This window comes from Erythrolamprus reginae, chromosome 2, assembly GCF_031021105.1.
Source record: "Erythrolamprus reginae isolate rEryReg1 chromosome 2, rEryReg1.hap1, whole genome shotgun sequence".
In the NCBI taxonomy this organism is placed as follows: Eukaryota; Metazoa; Chordata; class Lepidosauria; order Squamata; family Dipsadidae; genus Erythrolamprus; species Erythrolamprus reginae.
Window position 1 is genome coordinate 316,911,010 of NC_091951.1, and position 23,499 is coordinate 316,934,508.

General features: G+C 39.5%; 1 protein-coding gene across 1 annotated transcript in view; it reads left to right on the forward strand.

Annotated features, from left to right (window-relative positions):
• The first annotated feature begins 1,157 nt into the window (after window positions 1-1,157).
• The window catches only part of JMY (junction mediating and regulatory protein, p53 cofactor), a 40,927-nt gene continuing 18,585 nt past the window's right edge, over window positions 1,158-23,499 (forward strand). Inside the window, exons 1-2 of the mRNA XM_070743226.1 lie at window positions 1,158-2,587; window positions 20,959-21,132. Coding sequence (XP_070599327.1) covers window positions 1,610-2,587; window positions 20,959-21,132 — 1,152 coding nt within the window. The 5' untranslated portion in view covers window positions 1,158-1,609. The remainder of the gene's footprint in view (window positions 2,588-20,958; window positions 21,133-23,499) is intronic.

Here is a 23,499-nt window from a genome sequence, read left to right on the forward strand (position 1 = left end):
CCAATGGGACTCACGGCGGCCTACAACAGTAAATAATACATACAATAAACAGAAGAACAGAATGGTGGGAGCAGTATGGAAATGGGGGGAGGAGGAGTTGGTTCCATAAGGTTGGGGCAGCCACAGAGAAGGCTATGCCCTCTGGGCCTGTCAACCTGCATTGTTTAGTCCACTGGACCTGGAGGAAGCCAACTCCTTGTGATCTAATTGGGAGGTACAGGGGTGGACCAAAAAATGGAAACACTTGACGTTTTGGCATATTTGAACATGTTCAAATCAATCAAAACTTGACATATTTTAATGGGTTTTTTAATTCTGTTATTTGATGTTTTTTTAAACTACCTTTTTTGGGTATATATATGGCAGTAGACCGCCTCGTAAATGTGATATATAGGATATATTTTCTAGTCTATACCAAGTACCGTAAGTGAAATGTAGAAAAATATGGGATACTTACCTATGGTAACTTGGGGAAATAGTTGGTTCAAAATTAAGATTAACCCCCATGGATCAGGTTTGTATTTTTCTGACTATCTCAAGTCCCTATGACTGGATATCACCTTTCCTTTTAGGGGCTCGCCGACGCAAGATCGGCAAAGTTGGCTCTTGTTGTATGACTTGTGGACTTCAACTCCCAGAATTCCTGAGACAATCATGCTAGCTCAGGAATTCTGGGAGTTGAAGTCCACATGTCATACAAGAGCCAACTTTGCCTACCCCTGCACAGATGATACACATCTTCTTGCCGCAACAACCAAAACGAAAAGGTGAGGGACTCACTTCAAAGAAACAGTCCGCAAACGAAGCTGAGCTCGCCACTCCCTCTCACCACAGAAACCCGCCATGAACTTCAGTGGCTGCCGTCCATAAAAGGCTCTCTCACCAACCCCTCAAATTGGTACCCTGGGACCCTAAAGCTCTACTTCTCTTTCAGGGTTTGGGGTTCAAGGCGCCCTTCTGACAGGATCCCGGCATTCCCAATAACCCGCCTAGGGGCGCTTGGATCCGGATTGTTTTCGAGGAGAAAGAGGAAGGGAACAAGGCGGCGCTCCTGAAATCCCGGATGCCGACAAAGGAAAAAGACGCGAACCGCCGCCGGTCCTTCCCGTCCTGCGGACTCGAGACCTCCCCCAGCTCGAGGGAAAGAGGCGGAGTGGGCAAGAGGCAGGACAGACGAGCGGCCTGGCGGTGGCTTGTAAACAGATCCGGCGTCTCCACGTGACCGCCTGCAAAAGTACCTGTGCGGGAGACTCCGCTGCTGCTGCTGCGGCCGCCAGACTCCTGACAACAAAGCAGGGCGCGCGGAAGGCGCGCGGGCGCGCGCTGCAGCAGCAGCAGCAACGGCCGTTGAAGCCGCCGCCGGCGGGTCTCTCGCGCCTTTCCACCAACGGCTCTCCTGGCTTAGCCTGGCATCATCTTTCCTGCCTCTGTTTCCGCCCGCTTGGGTTTCCGATGCCGGCCGCTAACATGGTTGAGGCCGGGCGGTGACTTGGGGGGGACCCGGCAATCTTTGACCGGAACAGAGACTTCTCTTCCCTCCCCACCCCCCCGCGTCCCAGCTTCGAGAGAAAAAGGAGGCGGGGGTGCCTCGCGGTGTGCGGGTCCAACCATGAGCACCTTCGCCTTGGAAGAGACCTTGGAGGCGGACTGGGTGGCCGTGAGGCCTCACGCCTTCCACGAGCGGGAGAAGCAGAAGTTTGTCTTCATCGTGGCCTGGAACGAGATCGAGAGCAAGTTCGCCATCACCTGCCATAACCGGACGGCGCAGAGGCAACGCAGCGGCTCCCGGGAGTTCCGCCGCACTGGCGCCGTGGGCCCCGGGCCGCCCGAGCAGCTCGGAGCCTCCTGCAAAACGGCCGGCGGCAGCCCCACTATGCGAAAACCCCCGGCCCGACGCACCGCCGAGCCCGTCCAAGCCAGGAGCTCGCCGGCATCGCCTGCCCGGGCCGAGTCGCTTCCGCGCAGCCCGGGGAGCCGAGCGGTGGAGGCGTCGCAGAGGAGCCCGGCCAGGACGAAGAGCAGCCTGGCCCAGAGGCCTCAACCCGCTCCGAAGGCGGCGCTCAGCCCAGCGGCCTGCGCGGCCGAAGAGCTGGAAGAGCTGGAGCTGGGCAAGGACGAGCCTTCGCGAGACGCCGCTGCTGCCACCTTTCTCCTCCCTTCCCCTCCCGCCGGGCCTCCAGCGACCGAGTCGCCCGCCGCGGCCTCTGCCGAGGTGGAAGCGCTGTCTGGCGAGGAATGCAGCTGGGCCGGCCTCTTCTCTTTCCAGGACCTGCGGGCCGTCCATCAACAGCTGAGCTCTGTCAACTCCGAGCTGGAGCCCTGTTTGCCCGTCCTTCCCGAGGAACCGTCGGGAATGTGGACGGTGCTCTTCGGGATTCCGGAGCTCTCGGAGGGAGAGATGGATGTGCTGTGCTATCAGCTGCAGGTATACCTGGGCCACTGCCTCGATACTTGCGGCTGGAAGATCCTCTCTCAGGTACTCTTCACCGAAACCGACGACCCGGAGGAATATTACGAGAGCCTGAGCGAGCTGCGGCAGAAGGGCTACGAGGAGGTTTTGCAAAGGGCCCGTAAGCGTATTCAGGAGGTGAGCGATGCCCCCGTTATAGATAATAAAGGACTGTGGGAGACCCTCATCGAGCTTCTTAATAGATTCTGCTTGTATCAGATACTTCGTCAACTTAAGGTTTTGCAAAGGGCTCGTAAGCGTATTCAGGAGGTGAGCGATGCCCCCGTTATAGATAATAAAGGACTGTGGGAGACCCTCATCGAGCTTCCTAATAAATTCTGCTTCTATCAGATAATTCGTCAACTTAATCTTAGAATAAATTTCCTAAGGTTTGACTTTCAGTTGTTTTCTTTCTTTCTTTCCTCTTAACATACTGTAATGATTCTGTTTAGGGAAAACAAAATACTTAGAAAAATATACTTAGTTGGAAAATCCAAACGTTTGCTGGAGTATTTCTTAGCAAATCCTCCAAGATGCAAATTCTGGTTTCAAATATCTGCATACTTAACTTATGATCAAACTTTTTAAGGGGAGTGAACATGTTTCTGTTTTATTTATTTATTATTCAATTTCTAGGCCTTCGGGCTCTGACTCTAGGTGTCTCACAAATAAAAACATTAACCGCAATCATAAACATGGTTGATATGTTGGACTGCACTGGGAAGGCTTAGTTTCAAATCCACCTTTAGTGAACCAGCTGGGGTCTCTTAGTCACTCAATTTACCTCACAGAATTGTTGTAGGGGAAATTAGGATAATGTATATTGATTGGAGGAAACATATCCAGATTTTTTTTTTTAAGAAAGGAAGAAGATGGCAGTATTTTGATACCTGCACAAGAGGGGAGGGGCTTCAATCATGTGATCATTGTTATTTATTTACCTGACTTACATGAGTTATCATTTTATATACAATAACCCTGTTTGCTCATAGCAAGATTAGTCAAACAAAACAAGATGAAACAATAATACTAACTACTTTATGGTTGCCATATTGACTTTTTGGAGTTCCCAGTGAATGGAGAACTATAAATCTAACAAGCAAATAAATAAATGGTACTTGTCTTCTGCTAAATTTGATTTTGAGGTTGGCATAGATATGTAAGATTAGGAATTTAGCCCAGAAGCAAGATGTCAGTTGTAATAACAATCAAAGCTGAGATTTCAGTAGGAGGGAAATTTAGACCAGTATTCTTTCTTTTAAAATTTTGTTTATAATTCATGGTTGGTATACAAAATAAAAGGATCATAGGAACAGCAGCAATATGCAAGAAAAAGCTTTATTGCTTTAGATTTTTCCTCAGAGGATAACATTTTATTCTAGGAGAATGGAGAGCCAGATTGGGGTAATGGTTAAGGTGTGGCATAAAAACCAGGAGACAGTGAGTTCTGCCTTAGGTATGAAAACTGGCTGAGTGACTTAGGGCTGGTTCCTCTGTCTCTGCCCAACTCACCCCACAGGATGGTGGTGATGAAAATAGGAGGAAGGAGTATTTAGGAATGTTTTTCATGTTGTGTTACTAATAAAGTAATAGACACTGAATAAAAAACATAATAATCATTGAATAGTGTGAAATAGGGTATTTTGGTGCCATACGTTTTTTTAAAAACACCTTGTAAGGTTTTATCCAAGCTCTTTAGTCAGTACATATATGATTTTTGTTATACTGTATATAAATGTTGTTGGAGTATTCTAATCAGGATACAGTATATTTATTTTTTAAAAATAAAGTGATTATACATACAGTATATTTAATTACTTACCGAGTATTTTAAGTATCTTAGAAATTAAAATGTTTTTCATATGAAACAGGCATAAATATTTTTTGTTAAACTAGGTTCAGTTTTATATGGATATGATTCTAGAAACCATTGGCTGTGCCAGTATCATTATGTTCATTGTCTGGTAACAATTTGAATATATACTGTATATGCTAATTAAACACATTGTCTGATGTCAGTATATCTGTTAGTACCTTCTATGTAACTAACTCATATTTAATTTAAAGGTGAATATTTAAGAAAGGGTAACTTACTTTCTCAGGTTTCCAATGTCTACTGTATTACCTGCCAGATTCTTGTCAATTGAAACAAGAACCTCATAGCTCACTTGGTTAAATTATTCCATGATAATGAAGCAACGGATGACAGACATTTAATATTAATGTGTAATCTGAATATAGTAGTTTTCTACACTTCAGATTGAGATTCAATTATCTCCTGAAATGTGAGACAACTCAGTTCATATACTGTATTTCACATATTTTCTTTTGCCTTACCTTTGCTTTGAAAATGACTTTAAAGCAGTTAAGAGTCATTGAGTGAAGATACTGAATTTTTAACAGTTCTGTAATTAAAAAACTCTACAGAAATGTTTCAGTTTTAAAGAGAATATTAATAACTTGATATGGTTATACAATTTCCTAGCATATATTAACATGCCCTTTTATTAAGATTTATCCTGATGGTCAGTTGAATGACTCAACTCTTTAAATGAAATAAGAAAGGCCATATGCGCTGATAAATTCCTTTTATTTAGAATTAGTTTGGAGTTGGACAATGTTTTATTTAGTCACACATTCCTGTTGAGCTATGCAACATGTAATCCAAGTTCAGACTTGATTAAATCTTTATATTAAATGTAAAAAATTATATCTTTCTGCAGTAATTTTGCAAATAAAATGGTTGTGATTATAAAATTGCTTCTATGCCAAAATTATAGTCTTAATATTTAATATTAATACATAAAATTGAAAGTAGAAGAATATTGGTAGCCTAAGTTACTTTAAAAGATATTATAAAAAGTTAGGTGAAATGGCACATTAAATCTTTCCATACAGAATTCATCTCTTTCATAGTGGTACATGCTATGGGTAGTCCTTACAACTTACAACCATTTGTTTAATGACCTTCAAAGTTATGGTACTACGGAGAGGGGCGGCATACAAATCCAATAAATAATAAATAATAAAGTCACTTATGACCTGCCCTTACATTTATGATTGTCACAGCGTCCCCATGATCACATTATCAACATTTGGGTGCTTGCCAATTGGCATGTAATTACAATAGTGGTGATGTCCCAGAGCAGAGTCATGTGATCATCTCTAGTAACCTTCCCTGGAACTGCCAACAAGCAAAGCACTTGTTAGTAGCCCCAGGGAAGGTTTCTGGTGGTGGTGGGGAGCTAAATTCACTTAAGACTGTAGCAAAAAGTTTATAAAAACGTGTATGATTTACTTGATTGTATCACTTATAATGTAGATTCTGGTCCTAATTGTAGTCATAAGTTGAAAACTACCGTACCCGTATTGTTTTTTAATATCAAACTCAACCATGGAAATTCAATGGCTAACTGAGCCAGTCACTGCCCCTCAGCCTAGCCTCACTTAAAGGGGTAATTGCTGTGGAGTTAAAGTGAACAGCAATTAGGCTGCCTTGTGCTCCTGGAGAAAAGGTAGATTATAAATATAATAAATAGTATGAAATTTTTAAAAGAAAAGTTTAGATTTAATAATTTTTGTATAATGGATCTTTATGTATACTTATTTTGCTAGTCCCTTTCAGGATAAAAAGTTAGATTAAGTGTAGAAAAAGAATAAAAATGGTAAAAGAAAGGTAGAGGACTAAAAGAAATATAACTAAACCTTGTTTTATATAGGTGCCATTCACAATTATTGTCCATACTTTTTCCATCTTTGGAAACTTCCTTGTTCTGTCATCCATTCATATACTGCATTTAATTTTTCAAAATGTTAAAACTTTTTTTTTGATGATATCACTGGTGTTTTTACTTCCTGTCAGTCCATCACTCTTCTATTATATATTTATTTTATTGTGCAATCCTCGTACATTCTCTCAATATAACCAAATCACATTAATACAGTATATTACTTTTGTACTACTCAACTTTTCTATATAGCTCACATTTACTCAGCATCCATTTTGTCTTGATCCTGTCTCTTCTTGCTTTGCTGCCTATACTTCTTAATAACCAATTTTGACTCCGTTCAACATTTACATTGCAATTCTCACTCCCACATAGCAAAAAAGGCAAAAGTACATTTCATTATTGATACCATTTCTTCTTGTCTATCTTTATAAGCTTCATAAGTACAGTAATCCATTGCCATTATTTTCAGGCTTCTTCTTAAACAATAGTTTCTCACTTCCAATATTATAATATAAGTGTAGATATTTTCATAATTTTTGACAAATGTTCATTCCTTGTAACAGCCACATGGCATTTAAATATCTTTAAATGTCTTCCTTTTTGTATCCTTTAGTTTAGTGTGTCTGTGTGTGTGTAAGACTATTTTTGGGTCAAACACTACCTTGGCCTTTGATACACTAATTTTCACATCATGGTTGTGTCATTATTAATATTTATTGCAAAACATTAAGTTCTTAGTCTGCAACACATATTTTGCATATAAAGTACACCCACATCCATATCCCCAGTCAATATAACCTCTGTTAACCATCAAAAGCATTTCTTAATATGTTTGTTAGTCTTTGTATTAATCAACATACTATACTTCCTTGTCATGTTCCTGGTACAGATTTGAATCATTCACTAAGCATTCACTTTATTTGCATTCATCATTTAAGCAGGGAGTTGGACTAGAAGACCTCCCAGGTCCCTTCCAATTCTATTGTTGTTGTTGTTGTTGTTGTTGTTGTTGTTTACTTCTACAATTTACTGTTCTTTTCCCATTCAGCTATCATCTTTCAATTCCATATTCACATGAACTATTCTGTATTCTAAGTCTTTCTTTAAATCGATTTACATTAATCAGTGAGCTGCTGAAAAGAAAAGATCAGGCTTGGACATACTTCACTTTGCATACAACTGTATTGTACTTCCCAAATTGGGGCTATTGTCCCCTTTCAGAATTTTGCCAAACACCTTTCCAGGCTCACTTATGACATTGTTTACTCTTATTATTTACCATTCATTCTTACTTTCTCGCTGCATGATGGTGTTCTTTATTCTTGTGAGCCACCCTGAGTCTGCGAGAAGGGCGACCTATTAATCTAATAAAATAAATAAATAAAATAATAAATTCTTCCACTTTTTCAGGCAGGGCTCACACAGACTTGCACAAACATGCTATACATACATTAAACACCCCATAATCATAACATTCATATTTTAACATTTTTGCTATTACACTGATATACTGGGAACTTTACTATTTTCCAATATTCTCACTGCATCTATGACTTTCATCATTTTAATTGAATACTAACCATTATAGAATCTATTTCATTTTCATTCTTTGAGATGTCATTTTCATACATACCTTTAAAATATTAATTTCACCAATTACTTCAGTTACATATTAAGTCATCTCTTTTCATTTTAATCCCGTTCATTCTACAGTTTTTTAGTCAAGCCCAGAGGTGTCAAACTCAAGGCCCGGGGGACGGATCTGGCCCACTGGGTGTTTAGATCTGGCCCACAGGGCTGCCCTGGAAACAGCAAAGGACCAGCCGACAGTGCCTCTGCTGGCAAAAATGGAGCTTGGGAGGGCCATGGGTGATCTATCGTATCTATTCTATCTATCTATCTGTCTACCTAGCAGAGGGTTGTAGGCAGTGTTCCCTCTAATTTTTTTGGGGGGTGAGCGGAAAAGTATAGTGTCTGAGCGGCAGTCCCTTTGGGACTGGGCGGCACAGAAATAATAAACAAACAAACAAACAAACAAACAAACAAACAAAAAACCCACCCTGTTTTGCCTCAGAGAATTTCAAAATAAAATACTGTACTGTGTGTCTATAACAGTGAGCTCATAATAGGGCAACTCTATCAATATCAAAATGCCACTTAAATAGTTGAGCTAGTTTCAAACTAGATTTTTATTTTCTTTCTCTCTTCCTTACTCCCATTCTTTTTCTTTCTCTTTTCCTTCCTCTCTTTTTTTCTATCTGTTTCTCTCTCTTCCTCTCTTCCTCTCTCTCTCCTTCCCTCTCACTCTTTCCCTCTCGGCTTCTGGGCAGGTTTGGAAAACTCTGAGTTGATGATGATTTTTAAGTGAGCGATTGCTCACTGCTCAGCTTAGAGGGAACTATGGTTGTAGGAGGCCATCACAGTTGAAAACAGAGTTTGAGAGCCTTGATTTCATTGACAGAGTTCTCGGGCCACCACCTGACATGAGTGACATTAAGTTGCCCATACCCACCCTGGCTAACCCTCCCCCAGTCCCTCCAAGGTCAAACACAACTCTGATGCCGCCCTCAGTTAAATCAAGTTTTTCACTCCCGGTGTAGCCCTTTCCAACCACTAATAGGATTTCTCAATGTTTGCTACCTCAGCTATTTCTTCATGGTACATCCCACTCAGGTCCTTGTTTTACCATGGCATTGCTTGATCTTCCTCCCATATCTGCTACTGCCTCAAACATTTTTTTTTAGCAGCTCATCTTTGGGTGCCATCTTACTGATGTATTCCTGAATGCTCTGGGTTTCATCTGGGACAGTGGCATGGACATTCACCACCCTCTTTAAATCATCTCTGTCCCTCATCTCTATCCCTCAGTGGCTCCTCCTCTGACCCGCTGTTGATTCACCAACAGTCCCATTCACTTGAATGGGATGGCTGGTGATGTGGCAGCGACACAACAAGGTGAGGGACATGGCAGGCAGCAGATGAGTGAATGCCCGCTAACAGGCACTGCCATGATGGACCTGAAATGGCAGGTGCTCTTTAAATGTAAGGATTCATTCTTGCTGGTAGTTAGAGTCTTTAATATTATTATTTGCCAATAAAATGAAGGTTTCCTATTTAGCTTGGATTCAATGAATGAGTTTACCAAAAAGGTAAATATTGCAGAATCTACAGCCTCATGCTATATATAACTAAGCTCCATTTCATGCTGAATAAACTAAATTATTAATGTATATTAAGTAGAAAACTATCTTTAGATAGATTTTTTTATTCCAAAAGCATTTTATTAAAATAACTTCAAAAATGGTTTTTTTAAAAAAAAACATTGATTTTTATACACCCTGCTTGGAAACCTCTGTACATCGTGAGGAGCTTCTAGATGCTCACATCATCAGCTTCAATGTCCTTTTTTGGCCAGTTCACTATACCAGCATGGTATCTGATGATGGGCAGGGCATATCTATTGATGGCATGGATCTTGTTCTTCCCCTTGAGCTGTCTCTTCAAGATCTGTGCTATCCTTTGGTGATAATTGAATGTTGCTATCCTCTTTGCATTCTTATCATGGTTCCTATGCCACTGGGATACCAAGGTAGTTATAATTGGTCTATATGTCTGCTTTGTGGCCCACTGCTAATTCCACCCTATCCATCTTAACTATTTTCCCTTTCTTACCATCCGGCCACACTTCTCTAGTCTTTCCCGTGTCTTCATTGTAGATCCCTCTTAGGCGGACCAATGAATCAATGTCTCATTCACTCCTAGTATACAACTTGATGCCATCCCTGCATGGGAAGTAACTGATGGTAGTTCCATTCATGAACTTGTATTAAGTCCTTGTAATTATCTGACTGAGGGGGTTCAAGCCTATGCAGAACAGCAGTAGAGACAGTTGGTACATGTCACACTTAATGGCTACTTATGTGAGTTGTCTTGAGTTGATTTCCAGTGTTGTCTTCCACAGTCCCATTGAGTTCTTGAGGAAGGCCTTTAGTGCCCTGTTGACTTTGTATACCCCCAGGCATTCGCAGATCCATGTGTATGAAATTGAATTGTAGGATTTCTGTAGTCAGTGCAGGCTTTTCTCAGATTGGTCTATCTAGACCTTGAATCCTGGGCAACAGGTCTGCCTATGAGCTGGTATTTTGAGCCTCTGGTGTTTTTCCCAATGCCCTTTTGAGTTGTGCTTATGTATTGGCCCAATGGTCCATATGGTCATGTAGCTTAGTAACTATAAGGCCTGATAAAACTTTCCATGTTGTGTAGTTCTTTTTTCCTGGAAAAGTTTCACTTCTCACCCACGAAGCTTCTTCAGTTCTGACTGAACTTATAAATTATTATTTCCCAGATAAATTCCATTCCCCACCATTCAGTCAGAACCGAAGAAGGTTCTTGGATGAGAAGTTAAACATTTTCAAGAAAGCCCCCCAAGAAAATCCAGTTGCCTTTGGAATGTCTTTCCTTGGGTTAGCCTGGGTGGGTGGCATCCTGCTGCTAGCAGCTCATTCATCTGTGCTGCTAGGCATGTGCACTGCTGTTAGTTTCTTTAGCCAGTAGATGTCGATAACCTCATTTTCCAGGGGAGGGAGCATGCACAAGTGGTCCTTAACTTACAGTTGAGCCCAGAATGTATGTTGTTTAATGAGAAATTTGTTAAGGGAGCTTTGTCCCATTTTACAACTTTTCTTGTTACATTTATTAAATGTATTACTCCAGTTGTTAAATTAGTAACAAGGTTGTTAAGTGACACTGGCTTTCCCAATGACTTTGCTTGTCAGAAGATCACAAAAGGTGATCAAATGACTATAGGACACTGCAATCGTCATAAATATGAACTGGTTGTCAAGCATCAGGATGTGAATCATGTTACCATGGGAATGTTGCATGGTTATAAGGGTGGAAAATAGTCATGTCACTTTTTTCAATGTCATTGTAACTTTAAACAGTCACTAAATGAGCTGTTGTAAGTCAAGAACTACATGTACTGCTGTTGATTTTGTAGCCAAGCATACACAGGATTACAGTGGCTATAGTCATTGGTTTGAGTTATTGTGGTAGTAGGGATTGTTGTGAGAATTCTGATGCTATTTTCTAGCACATTATCTGATGGTACTCTTTAATGAGCCTTAGTAATTGGTCTCTAGCTAGTTTATCCAGTATTTAATGTCTCATTGGCTGTTGTGCTCTGTAGTGGTGGCAGTGATGTTCCAGTTTCAGGAATTGGCTTCACAATTGTTCTTCTAAATCTTGAAATAAGTAGTTGGTCTATCCCAAGATGTGAGAGCAACTTCCTCTTCACTATGTTGAAGCATTGATTAACTAGCTGATTCTCAGTTAGTGGGAATTCAAGTCTTCTGTCCATCCATAGTTTCCTTATACATTCCATATATCCCTTCTCATATTAGAACCATCAATTCTACTGGTTCTCTTGTAGAACCTGGAGGTTCTCTTCTCTAATCCATGAATATTGTATAACAGTAGTTTACAATAAATTAACAAAGTAAAGGCTGTTTCAGATTTATTTGGTCATGTCATGTATTTCAGAGTGAATTAAAACAGAAAAACCAGAAATATCGTAAGACCTGGCATCTTCAAATAACATAAAATTCATATTGTCCTCGTTAATAGAGTAGGATCATTACCCAGATAAATGGAAGAAGATTTGTATGCAGAAGATCTCTGCTTCATTTCTTGGCATCTCAGTAAAGGATTTTAGGCAATAGAAGAGAAAAGACTATTCATTAAATCTTATAGAGAAATTGCCCCTCATATTAGATAATGATGGTATAGCAATGGTACATTATTTAGGGCAGGGGTAGGCAAAGTTGGCTCTTCAATGACATGTGGACTTCAACTTCCAGAATTCCTGAGCTAGCATGATTGGTTCAGGAATTCTGGGAGTTGAAGTCCACAAGTCATAGAAGAGCCAACTTTGCCAACCCCTGGATTAGGGGATAATTGGCAAACAATATGCTTTGCTAATTTTTCAAGTTTTGGGGTTCTATAATCTTTTAGGATTTGAAATGGACACCTATTAGAAACATCATTTTAAAAAGGCATAAGAAAGAATGTTCTTCCTGCATCAACTCAGGAAGATCAGACTGCTCCAGGAGCTGTTGATAAAGTTCTACAAAGGAATTATTGAGCCTGTCATTTGTATGTCGATAACTGTCTGGTTTGGTACAGCAGCCAAACAGGCTATCCAACAGATAGTTAAGATTGCAGAAAAAAACAACTGCAACCAGCCTGCTTTCCATTGAGGACCTGAATATTGCATGGGTCAAAAGGAAGGCTGAGAAAATATCTACAGACCCCTCACATCCTGGACATAAACTATTATATTTCCTCCCCTTGGATGCCACTACAGGGCATTGCATGCCAAAACAACAAGATATTGAAACAGTTTTCTTCCTTGTGCCATCACTCTGCTGAACACCTAATTCCCACAGTATTGCCTTATGTCTTAAGTATATTTACCCAGGTAGTATAGCATTATCACCATCATCATCATCATCATCACCACAAAAACAGTAATACACAGAAAACAAAGTTTATATGCTGCATTTTATATCACAATATTACAGGTCAAACACTTCCCAAACATCTGGGACTGTGTGATATATTTTCGTATGATGTGCGTAGATTCAAGTATGGTGGCCTTTTGCAACTGACAGATCATGATTTTGTCAATGTTTATTGTTTTCAAATGCCAGCTGAGGTCTTTTGGCACAGCATCCAGTGTGCTGATTACCACTTGGACCACCTGTACTGGTTTATGCCAGAGTCGTCATCGTTCGATTTTAAGATCCTCATATCAGCTAAGTTTTTCTTGTTGTTTTTCATCAATTTGACTGTCACCTAGTATGGTGTCATCAATGATCCACAGTTTTTTCTTTTCCACAATCATGAGGTCCGATGTATTGTGTTCCAAAACCTTTTCAGTTTGAATTTGAAAGTCCCAAATATTTTAGCATGTTTGTTTTCAACTACTTTCTCAGATTTATGATCCCACCAGTTCTTTGCCACTGGTAGCAGTGAAGGGCACCCATCGCCGGCGCTCCCAGTGTGCTCCTGATGACTGGCATGAGCGTACGGGTGTCCGGCGCGCGCAAGCAAAAATGGAAAAAATGACAAAAATCAGCAAAATCTCATGCTGCAAGCATCCTCACACGAGATTTCACTTCCTGCACATGCACAGAAACTGAATCTCACACCGGCACCTGCATGTACTTTGTCAGGGACCATTACCGGACCATCCATGCAGCAGCCCACTGCTGACTGGTAGGTGGTAATTGTGGCACAGGTTCCAATGAAGCATCTGGGCCATGTAGTGGTGCCTCTGTTTGTAGTCTGGGCGATTTTTTTGTAGCTGCTGTGGATGTGATCAATTGTTTCATCAGCTTCCTCAATCTGAGTATTGTATTGGCAGTTCTGTGTTAGCAAATACTTCAGAAGAAAAGGATTTAGGGGTAGTGATTTCTGACAGTCTCAAAATGGGTGAACAGTGCAGTCAGGCGGTAGGGAAAGCAAGTAGGATGCTTGGCTGCATAGCTAGAGGTATAACAAGCAGGAAGAGGGAGATTATGATCCCGCTATATAGAATGCTGGTGAGACCACATTTGGAATACTGTGTTCAGTTCTGGAGACCTCACCTACAAAAAGATATTGACAAAATTGAACGGGTCCAAAGACGGGCTACAAGAATGGTGGAAGGTCTTAAGCATAAAACGTATCAGGAAAGACTTAATGAACTCAATCTGTATAGTCTGGAGGACAGAAGGAAAAGGGGGGACATGATCGAAACATTTAAATATATTAAAGGGTTAAATAAGGTCCAGGAGGGAAGTGTTTTTAATAGGAAAGTGAACACAAGAACAAGAGGACACAATCTGAAGTTAGTTGGGGGAAAGATCAAAAGCAACATGAGAAAATATTATTTTACTGAAAGAGTAGTAGATCCTTGGAACAAACTTCCAGCAGACGTGGTAGATAAATCCACAGTAACTGAATTTAAACATGCCTGGGATAAACATATATCCATCCTAAGATAAAATACAGAAAATAGTATAAGGGCAGACTAGATGGACCAGGAGGTCTTTTTCTGCCGTCAGACTTCTATGTTTCTATGTTTCCTTGCAAAGTGCATCTTGGGGCATCAGCTGATTTTTCGATCCTGGCCTTGATTGCTTGCTCTTGGGCTGCAAGAATCAAGCCTTCTGTTTCCTTCAGTGTTCCATTAGTGAGCCATAACCAGGTCTTTTCCTTATCAACTTTTTCTTCAATCTTGTTGAAAAACTGCCCTTTATTGCGCCAGCTGTTGGCTCTGGTTTGCATTGCAGTTTTCTTATATTGATTCTTTGTCTGCTGTGCTTTATATGACTTAATTTCTATTGCTGCAGAGTTTCATAATTTTAATATATTATTTAGAGTTTGTCATGTTTTCTGATTTGTGTGGGAAGTTTAGATCTTTATTATGGCAGGGAGAAAAGCATGTAAAATTTGTAAAATTAAATATGTCTAATTGATAGGTATTAAAAGGCATGGGTACTGCTAGGGAGGAAGTGTTTATATTGGCTCACCTTTCTTCCCCAAGGCTTTAATTAAAACTATATTAAACTGGATTATAATTATGATTACCTCTGTGTAATACTCTGCTTGGCTAACTCTATCCGGGGCATGGCATTCTTCCTTCTGGTCTATCTATTGCAGACAAGAAAATTAGTATTTAAGAAGGAAGTAAGTCTTCAATTTACTAATCATATAGTTGGCCAAGAGTCAGATGTGACTGAATGAATGACATCATCATCATATAAGATTGATATCAGTTTCATTTCTTCCAGACAATTTAAAACTCGATCAAAATGTGTTTGAGATTGATATGATTTGCTGAATAATCACCAAAAACCTTTCATATCAGGAATAGTCTATCCTATAATCCATTTATCCTGTGAGCCGCCCTGAGTTTTCAGAGAAGGGCGGCATACAAGTCTAATAAACAAACAAACAAACAAACAAACAAACAAACAAACAAACAAACAAACAAACAAACAAATAATAGATTATTATTTTGTATTTTGAAGGATAATAAATGAGAAAGAGAGAGGAATTTACTGTTTTATCTTATATAGAGCAATAGTGCAATAATATAAAAGTACATAAAATAGAGCATATTAAATTGCCCATGCAAACATCAAAATGGAAAAAAGCATACATTATCAAAACCTAGACCCGTGATGGCGAACCTATGACACATGTGCCAGAGGTGGCACACAAAGCCCTCTCTGTGGGCATGCTTGCCATCGCCAGCTGATGTTCTGGTTTCTAATGCACATGTGTGCACAGACCATCTGGTCTTTGGGTTTCCAGCGCTCTTATACACACAATGACCAGGTGGTCGGGGCGCATGCCAGAGCGCCAGAAACCTGAAGACCAGCCGGTCTTTGAGTTTCCAGGGCTTTGGCATATGCACATGCGCCTATGCACACACAAACATATGTTCCGGTTTGGGCAGTCAATGCCGAAAAGGTTTGCCATCACTGACCTAGACATTATCCTTTTTCTTAAGAAATTGAGTCAGACAGCCAATTTTCTAATCTAGCATCAGCTTTTATCTAGTTAATCAGAATTTCCCATCTTCCTACTTTTTAACATTATTCATTGATATATTAGAAGTTTCTGAAAGCACACAGAATTCTTTTCACTTACATAAAGGAAAAATAAAGCAGGAATGAACTTTTGCTGTCTAGAGCCTTACAAACTGAAAAACAAAGATGCTCTTAGAATTTTTTTTGTAGTTTTGGTCTTATGACTTGGCACTAAAACTACCGTATTTAAAACATTTGTACAGTATAGCCATCCATCTTAAAAACAAAACTGTATAAGAGCATAATGCTAAAATCGGAACAATACAAAACTGGGAAAAACAGAAAAACCTGGTACAGTGGTACCTCGAGATACGAGTTTAATTCGTTCCGGACCTGGGCTCTTAAGTCGAGCAGCTCTTATCTCGAACGACTTTTCCCCATAGGAATTAATGTAAATAATTTTAATTGGTTCCAGCCCTCAAAAAACTCACAAAGTTAGTCTAAATTATGCAGAAAGACATGTTTTTAAATATAAATGAATAATGAAGTTTCTTTCACTTAACTTGTAAACTTTCTTAAACTTTTAAATTTACATATGTTCAACTTCTCTGCCACCCAATCATTTAGGACAGAGGTCCCCAACCCTTTTTGCACCAGGGACCGGCTTTAAGCGATCAAGAGAGGAATGGGTGAATGAATGGACGGAGGGTGGGAAGGAAGGAAGGAAAGAGGGAAGGGACAGGAACAGAGGAAGGAAGCAAGGAAACTTATGAAAGGGGAGAGTAAGAGAGGAATGAGTGAAGGGAGGGAGGGAGGGAAGAAGGTGGGAAGGAGAAAGAAAAGAAGAAATAGAGGAAGGGAAGGTAAAAGAGAGAAAGAAAAAGAGCAAGCAAGCAAGCAAGCAAGCAAGCAAGCAAGCAAGAAAGAAAGAAAGAAAGAAAGAAAGAAAGAAAGAAAGAAAGAAAGAAAGGGGGAAGGGACAGGAACAGAGGAAGGAAGCAAGGAAACTTATGAAAGGGGAGAGTAAGAGAGGAATGAGTGAAGGGAGGGAGGGAGGGAAGAAGGTGGGAAGGAGAAAGAAAAGAAGAAATAGAGGAAGGGAAGGTAAAAGAGAGAAAGAAAAAGAGCAAGAAAGAAAGCAAGAAAGCAAGAAAGAAAGAAAGAAAGAAAGAAAGAAAGAAAGAAAGAAAGAAAGGGGGAAGGGACAGGAACAGAGGAAGGAAGCAAGGAAACTTATGAAAGGGGAGAGTAAGAGAGGAATGAGTGAAGGGAGGGAGGGAGGGAAGAAGGTGGGAAGGAGAAAGAAAAGAAGAAATAGAGGAAGGGAAGGTAAAAGAGAGAAAGAAAAAGAGCAAGCAAGCAAGCAAGCAAGCAAGCAAGCAAGAAAGAAAGAAAGAAAGAAAGAAAGAAAGAAAGGGGGAAGGGACAGGAACAGAGGAAGGAAGCAAGGAAACTTATGAAAGGGGAGAGTAAGAGAGGAATGAGTGAAGGGAGGGAGGGAGGGAAGAAGGTGGGAAGGAGAAAGAAAAGAAGAAATAGAGGAATGGAAGGTAAAAGAGAGAAAGAAAAAGAGCAAGAAAGAAAGAAAGAAAGAAAGGGGGAAGGGACAGGAACAGAGGAAGGAAGCAAGGAAACTTATGAAAGGGGAGAGTAAGAGAGGAATGAGTGAAGGGAGGGAGGGAAGAAGGTGGGAAGGAGAAAGAAAAGAAGAAATAGAGGAAGGGAAGGTAAAAGAGAGAAAGAAAAAGAGCAAGAAAGAAAGCAAGAAAGAAAGAAAGGGGGAAGGGACAGGAACAGAGGAAGGAAGCAAGGAAACTTATGAAAGGGGAGAGTAAGAGAGGAATGAGTGAAGAGAGGGAGGGAGGGAAGAAGGTGGGAAGGAGAAAGAAAAGAAGAAATAGAAGGGAAGGTAAAAGAGAGAAAGAAAAAGAGCAAGAAAGAAAGCTGCAAGCACCCCCCCGAGCCCCCCAGGCCGGCTGCAACCTTTTAAAACACGCGCGCCGCTTCGCAGCTGTCTCCTGAAGCCGAACGCGGAAGTTAGCGTTTGGCTTCAGGAGACAGCTCCTTGGCGCTTGTATCTCGAATTTGGGCTTGTAAGTAGAACAAAAATATCTCTCCCCTCCCAGCTCTTATCTCGAGTTGCTCTTAAGTAGAGCAGCTCTTATGTCGGGGTTCCACTGTACTGCAACACTTTCTCCTCCCATTATGACCTCACCCAATCTTAATGCCTGGGGGAAGAGCCAGATCTTGAGTGCTTTCTGGAAGTTTAAAAGAGTTACCATAGATCTCCAAAGGGTATCCAGGAGAAGACAGCTTCCAGGACCAACAAGGGACAATGTGTAAGAAAAGGAACCTGAAGCATGCCTACTCTACCTGTTCTGTTGAGACAGGCAGATACCTTTAGGGAGAGGAAGTCTAACAGATACAGGTAGTCCTTGACTTACGATTACAATTGAGCCCAAAATTTATGTTGCTAAGCGAGTTAAATAATTTTGCCCCAATTTACGATCTTTCTTGCCATAGTTGTTAAGTGAATTACTGTAGTTGTTAAGCTGTTAACACAGTTGTTAAATGAATCTGGTTTTCTCCATTGACTTTGCTTGTCAGTCAGTCACAAAAGGTATTCACATGACCACAGGACACTGTGGCCATTATAAATATGAGTCAATTGCCAAGTGTCTGAATTTTGATGGTATGATGGAAATGCTGCAATGGTCATAAGTGTCAAAAATGGTCATAAATAATTTGTTTCAATGCCATTGTAATTTTGAACAGTCACTAAATGAACAGTTGTAAGTTGAGGACTACCTTACTTTGGTCCCAAACCATGTAGGATTTTAAAAATCCAACATGTTGAAGGAAACTGAGTGCCAATGCAATTTGGACAGCAAAGGTATTTAAGGCCCAAACTTAGCATTGCCCAACGGTCCAAGAGTTTTCTCACTTTGCTGCTTTAGGTATTTCTTAGTATTTAAACTAAATCTTTCTGACTCATGTTCAATTTTTTATCTGCAAATCATTAGAATTGTTGTTGTTGCAGTCTTATACCATTAATTCAGCTTTTATCTGAAGATTGTGCTTCATTATAGTGTTTAGATTTCAGTTTGTGAGAGAATATTTATACTCATAAAAAGATGTTTTACAGCCAGCATTCTTGTGTTTCTGGTACAAGATCAAAGTTGCAGTTATCGCAGCATTCCTGAGACATGTGATCATGATTTGAGCTGTTGGCAACTGGCTCACAATTTATAATAATAATAATAATAATTTATAATAATAATAATAATAATAATAATTTATTAGATTTGTATGCCGCCCCTCTCTGAGGACAATTATGATGGTTGCAGTGTCCTGCAGCCATGTGATCACAATTTGCAAGTTCACTGTTGGCTTCCAATAAGCATAGTCAGTGTGGAATCCAGCAAGAAGTTGTAAACTGCAATCAAATAATGTTGTACTTAATCATACAGTATATGAAATTCACTTAACAACTGCAACTACTGAAACTGCCGTTGTAAGTTGATACAGTCATATGACATTGTGCGTTACAACCATGTCATTTAGCAACAGACAAGTGTTACCAATTACCATCATTAGTTGAGGACAACCTTTATAGAATATTATTCAGGTTCTAATTTTAAATAGTTTTAAGTTATAATAACATAATATAAGTATAAATAATATAAAGGAAATATAATCACTGAGGACTGGCATAGAGGACCTGCTCTCTCTCCTGCTTACTATGTATATTAAAATGGGCTCATACATTACTGGGAAAGGAAGATTCTTATATACTTGCTAAATCATCCAGGCTTTCTTCTTGCACAGTATCTGTGAGTGTTCCGTGCATGTGTGTGTTTCTATGCACAGATGCCTGTGCACAGCTATCTATGTGTTAGCATAGTCAAGATTGCAACAAATCAATATTGTGTCAGAATAAGAACACCCACAATGACATCATGATGCTATCCAAAATCTGACATAAGTACATATGTTGTGACTTTTGTACCAACACACCATGATGCTCATTTTGTCCTTTTCCCTGCTATGGGATAAAAATAAAACAGTAGGTGAACCTTCTAAGTATGGATGCTGCTTTGTATTTTTTATTGTTCTGGGTAGTGAGACTTACCAATGTAAGCAATTAAATTCTTGAATTCCATGCATTTTTTCCTTAAAATATGGACTGTATATAAAATTCTATATCAAGTAGAAGGTTCTATAGCTGGACAAAAGTGCTATTGCTAACATGTTTTAAACCACCCTGAGTCTAAGGAGAAGGGCGGCATAAAAATGGAATGAATGAATGAATGAATGAATGAATGAATGAATGAAGGAAGGAAGGAAGGAAGGAAGGAAGGAAGGAAGGAATCTATCTATCTATCTATCTATCTATCTAATTTTAATTTTAATTTTAAATATACAGCAAAAATATGTGATATATATATAGATATATAGATAGATAAATAGATACATAGATACATAGATATAGATATAGATATAGATATACAGTATAGATATATATAATCACATATTTTTGCTGAATATTTAAAATTAAGGGAGACTAGGATAGTGCTATTTTGGCCTTGTTCTGGCCTCATCAGCTAGCCATACCCTTATTGGGATTTGATCCCAGGGCTTTTGCCTAGTAAGGCAGAGAATTAACCTCTAGGCCACCAGATCTGATCCCTTCAGCTTTCTACCAGGGAGGGGCTATATGTTTTTTTCTGTTGGATCACCCTGGTATATTGAAGGAACGTCACAGCTCCTTTTTGCCTCTAGGCCCAACCCAGGACCATTTCAAGGCAGTTAATTTATTCATAGCCAACAAACTATGTTCTGTATCCAGGATATATATTCTGGAAGAATCAAAACTTTTATTACATGAAAAAGCTTTTTGTAAATAATGTATTATCTTTAAAAGTCCATGGTAATGCTGGATTAGAAAAGTAATATAAATAAATAAATAAATGTAACCACTAGCTAATACTTGGATACCATGGTGTTCAAATAAAAAAAGGGGGAGATCAAATATCTTAGCTATTTTTAACAAAATAGCCATAATTTAACAAAAAATATGGAATAGGATTCAGATATCAGTAATCAAATGTATGAGCTCCTATGCCTGATTTCATAAGGTTTGATAATGCTTTGATACTTTAAATTTAATAATACTTTAATATTTTCTTTTGCCCAGCTTCTGGAAAAACACAAGAATACAGAAAGCATGGTGGAGTTACTGGAATTATATCAAATGGAAGACGATGCATATGGTAGTCTTGCTGAAGCCACCACAGAACTCTATCAATATTTACTGCAGCCATTCCGAGATATGAGGGAACTTGCTATGCTCAGAAGACAGCAAATAAAGGTATGAAATCAGCAATACATGCTGTAAAATATTGGACCTCATAGTAAGTCCAAGAATATTTCATCCCATGTGATATTTTGGACATTTTTGAATGTTTCTCACACTTTCTGAAGCTGTAAAAGTCTGTGTCTTAGGTTGGATCAAAATTAGAAGTACAAGAATGACTTTTCATGCTTTTTAAAGTTTATAATCTCTTCTGATTTCTTTTCTTGGTTAAAGTATTTGTGAAGAAAGCAAATAAAGCCTTGGCTATGAGAAAAGATGTTTGATCATTGAACACAAGTGGGCATTGAACACAAATGGATTTGGCCTAACTTTCTAAAGTATTGAACTATTGTTTTTAGTAAGGAATATCTTACTCAGTCACTGAACTTTTGTGCAGTTCCTAGATACACTCTGGGTTTTGTGAGCCTTTATCAGTTAAGTGCTTATAAGATGCTAAATATTTTTACAGAATAAAATAAGAAAACCACTGTTTTTCTTTTGAACAAATTTGAAATTCTAGGCTTATGTTAGATTTATCAGCTCAGTTTTAAGTTGCAACAGAACATGGCATTTGTACACTGCTGACTTTACAACTTATTTGTATAACACTACTATCTTCAGAACCTCTCAGTTATTTCTGTGTTCGTAACTAAACATTTTTGTAACAAACCTCCATTAGACTGAATCATTTGAGGATAAGAAGAAAGATCTATTGAAATATACTTTTTATTTAAATATGAATAGCATGTTATCTGTAAGAACATTCTTTTGATATTTATATATGCATTGGTATGGTTGATTGTCAGGGTTCCAAATAGCATCCAAAACTAAATCAGAGTCTGAGGCAAATAATTCTTCAAAGGTCCAATTTATTAACAGAGCCATGTTGGCACATCTGGGAGAAACTTGAATCTGAAATCCTGTGGGTTTCTCCACCTAGTTGAAAGTTTAAGCCTTTGCCCTCACACTCCCAAGTCCATCACGTTGACCAATCTCCATCTGCCAGTTTGGCAGAAACTCCCCTCTCCTCCCATGCAAGTGCAGGAGTGCAAAGACAAAGGATGATCTTGACCATCTAGAGCAGTGGTTCTCAAATTGGGGTTTGGAACCACTTTGGGGGGCGAACGGCCATTTCACAGGGATCGCCTAAGACCATGGGAAAAGTCAAATTTCCCATGGTGTTAGAAACTAAATCTTCTATTCCTTGGAACATATTTTTACAATCTGACCAATCAGGCATTTACATGGGGGTGTCCCTCTGACCTTCCTGCCAATCGGCTTAAAGCTCTGTTGGGAGAATTGGCGCTAGAATTATGGTAGGGGGTCACCACAACATGAGGGATCGTGGCATTAGAAAAGTTGAAAACCACTGATCTGGAAAGAATCTGTTATGGCTCCATGCAAACAGCCCTCATCCAATTAGCCCTCCCAAATTCCCACAGCAAAGAATACATTTTAAAATAACTTAAGGTGTGGTGAGCCAAAGACCCCAACTAAAATGGTTTTGGCCTGACATAGATTTTGTGATGGGAACCTGTTTAGGAAAAAGATTAAGCACCTGTTCTTTATATATTTTGGTCTCTCCTTAGGGATGCCTAGTGTATTCTTAGTCTTTGAAAAAAATTGTACTGATGGCATAATGGTAAATAGATAAGTAAGATTATCTTTGCTTAACTATTTATCATTGTGCCATCAGTTCCACTTTTTCTTCCAAATATATCCTTCCAATAAATTACAGGAATTTTGATTGCTTAGGACTTGCAAGCTTGAACATGAGTAATTCACTCTTCTAAACTTTAATTTGAAGTGCAGCTATTGGCTGTCTTATTCTATTAACATGTTACCAGATCTCTTCCAATGATAGAAAAGAGATACTGAGGAAAAAAAATGAATGACCATGAGATGAAATATAAACCCCATGCCCCAATGCTTAGCTATGGTGGATAATCTGCAAACTACTTGCCAAAAGGTAAGGGACAGGAACTGTTTATTCTTGTCAAGTAAAAGTGCTCAGAGAACATTAGCTGCCTGGAAAACTTGAAGTAGATAATTGGACAGAGACTAATTTCTAATTTAATGTCATTTTCTTTGGCTTCCTTTCCAGTGTAGATTAGGAGATGGGGAGAGGAAAGGATATCACCACACCATTTTCAGGCTTTTTAAAAATGCTGTACAACATAGTGTTTTAAATACTTTTCTATGAAGATAATTCCTTCCCCTGTTTATTTTCTTCTTGTTTTCATACTCCAGCGTTTTTGCCTCGATGGAACATAGCAATCCTTTGCCTGCCTCCTAGCACAATGCATACTCTTTCTAAATGCCTAACACGTTCCTTGGAACTTGCTCCATTTGCAAGACTTTAAAAGAATAGGCAGATGTGCT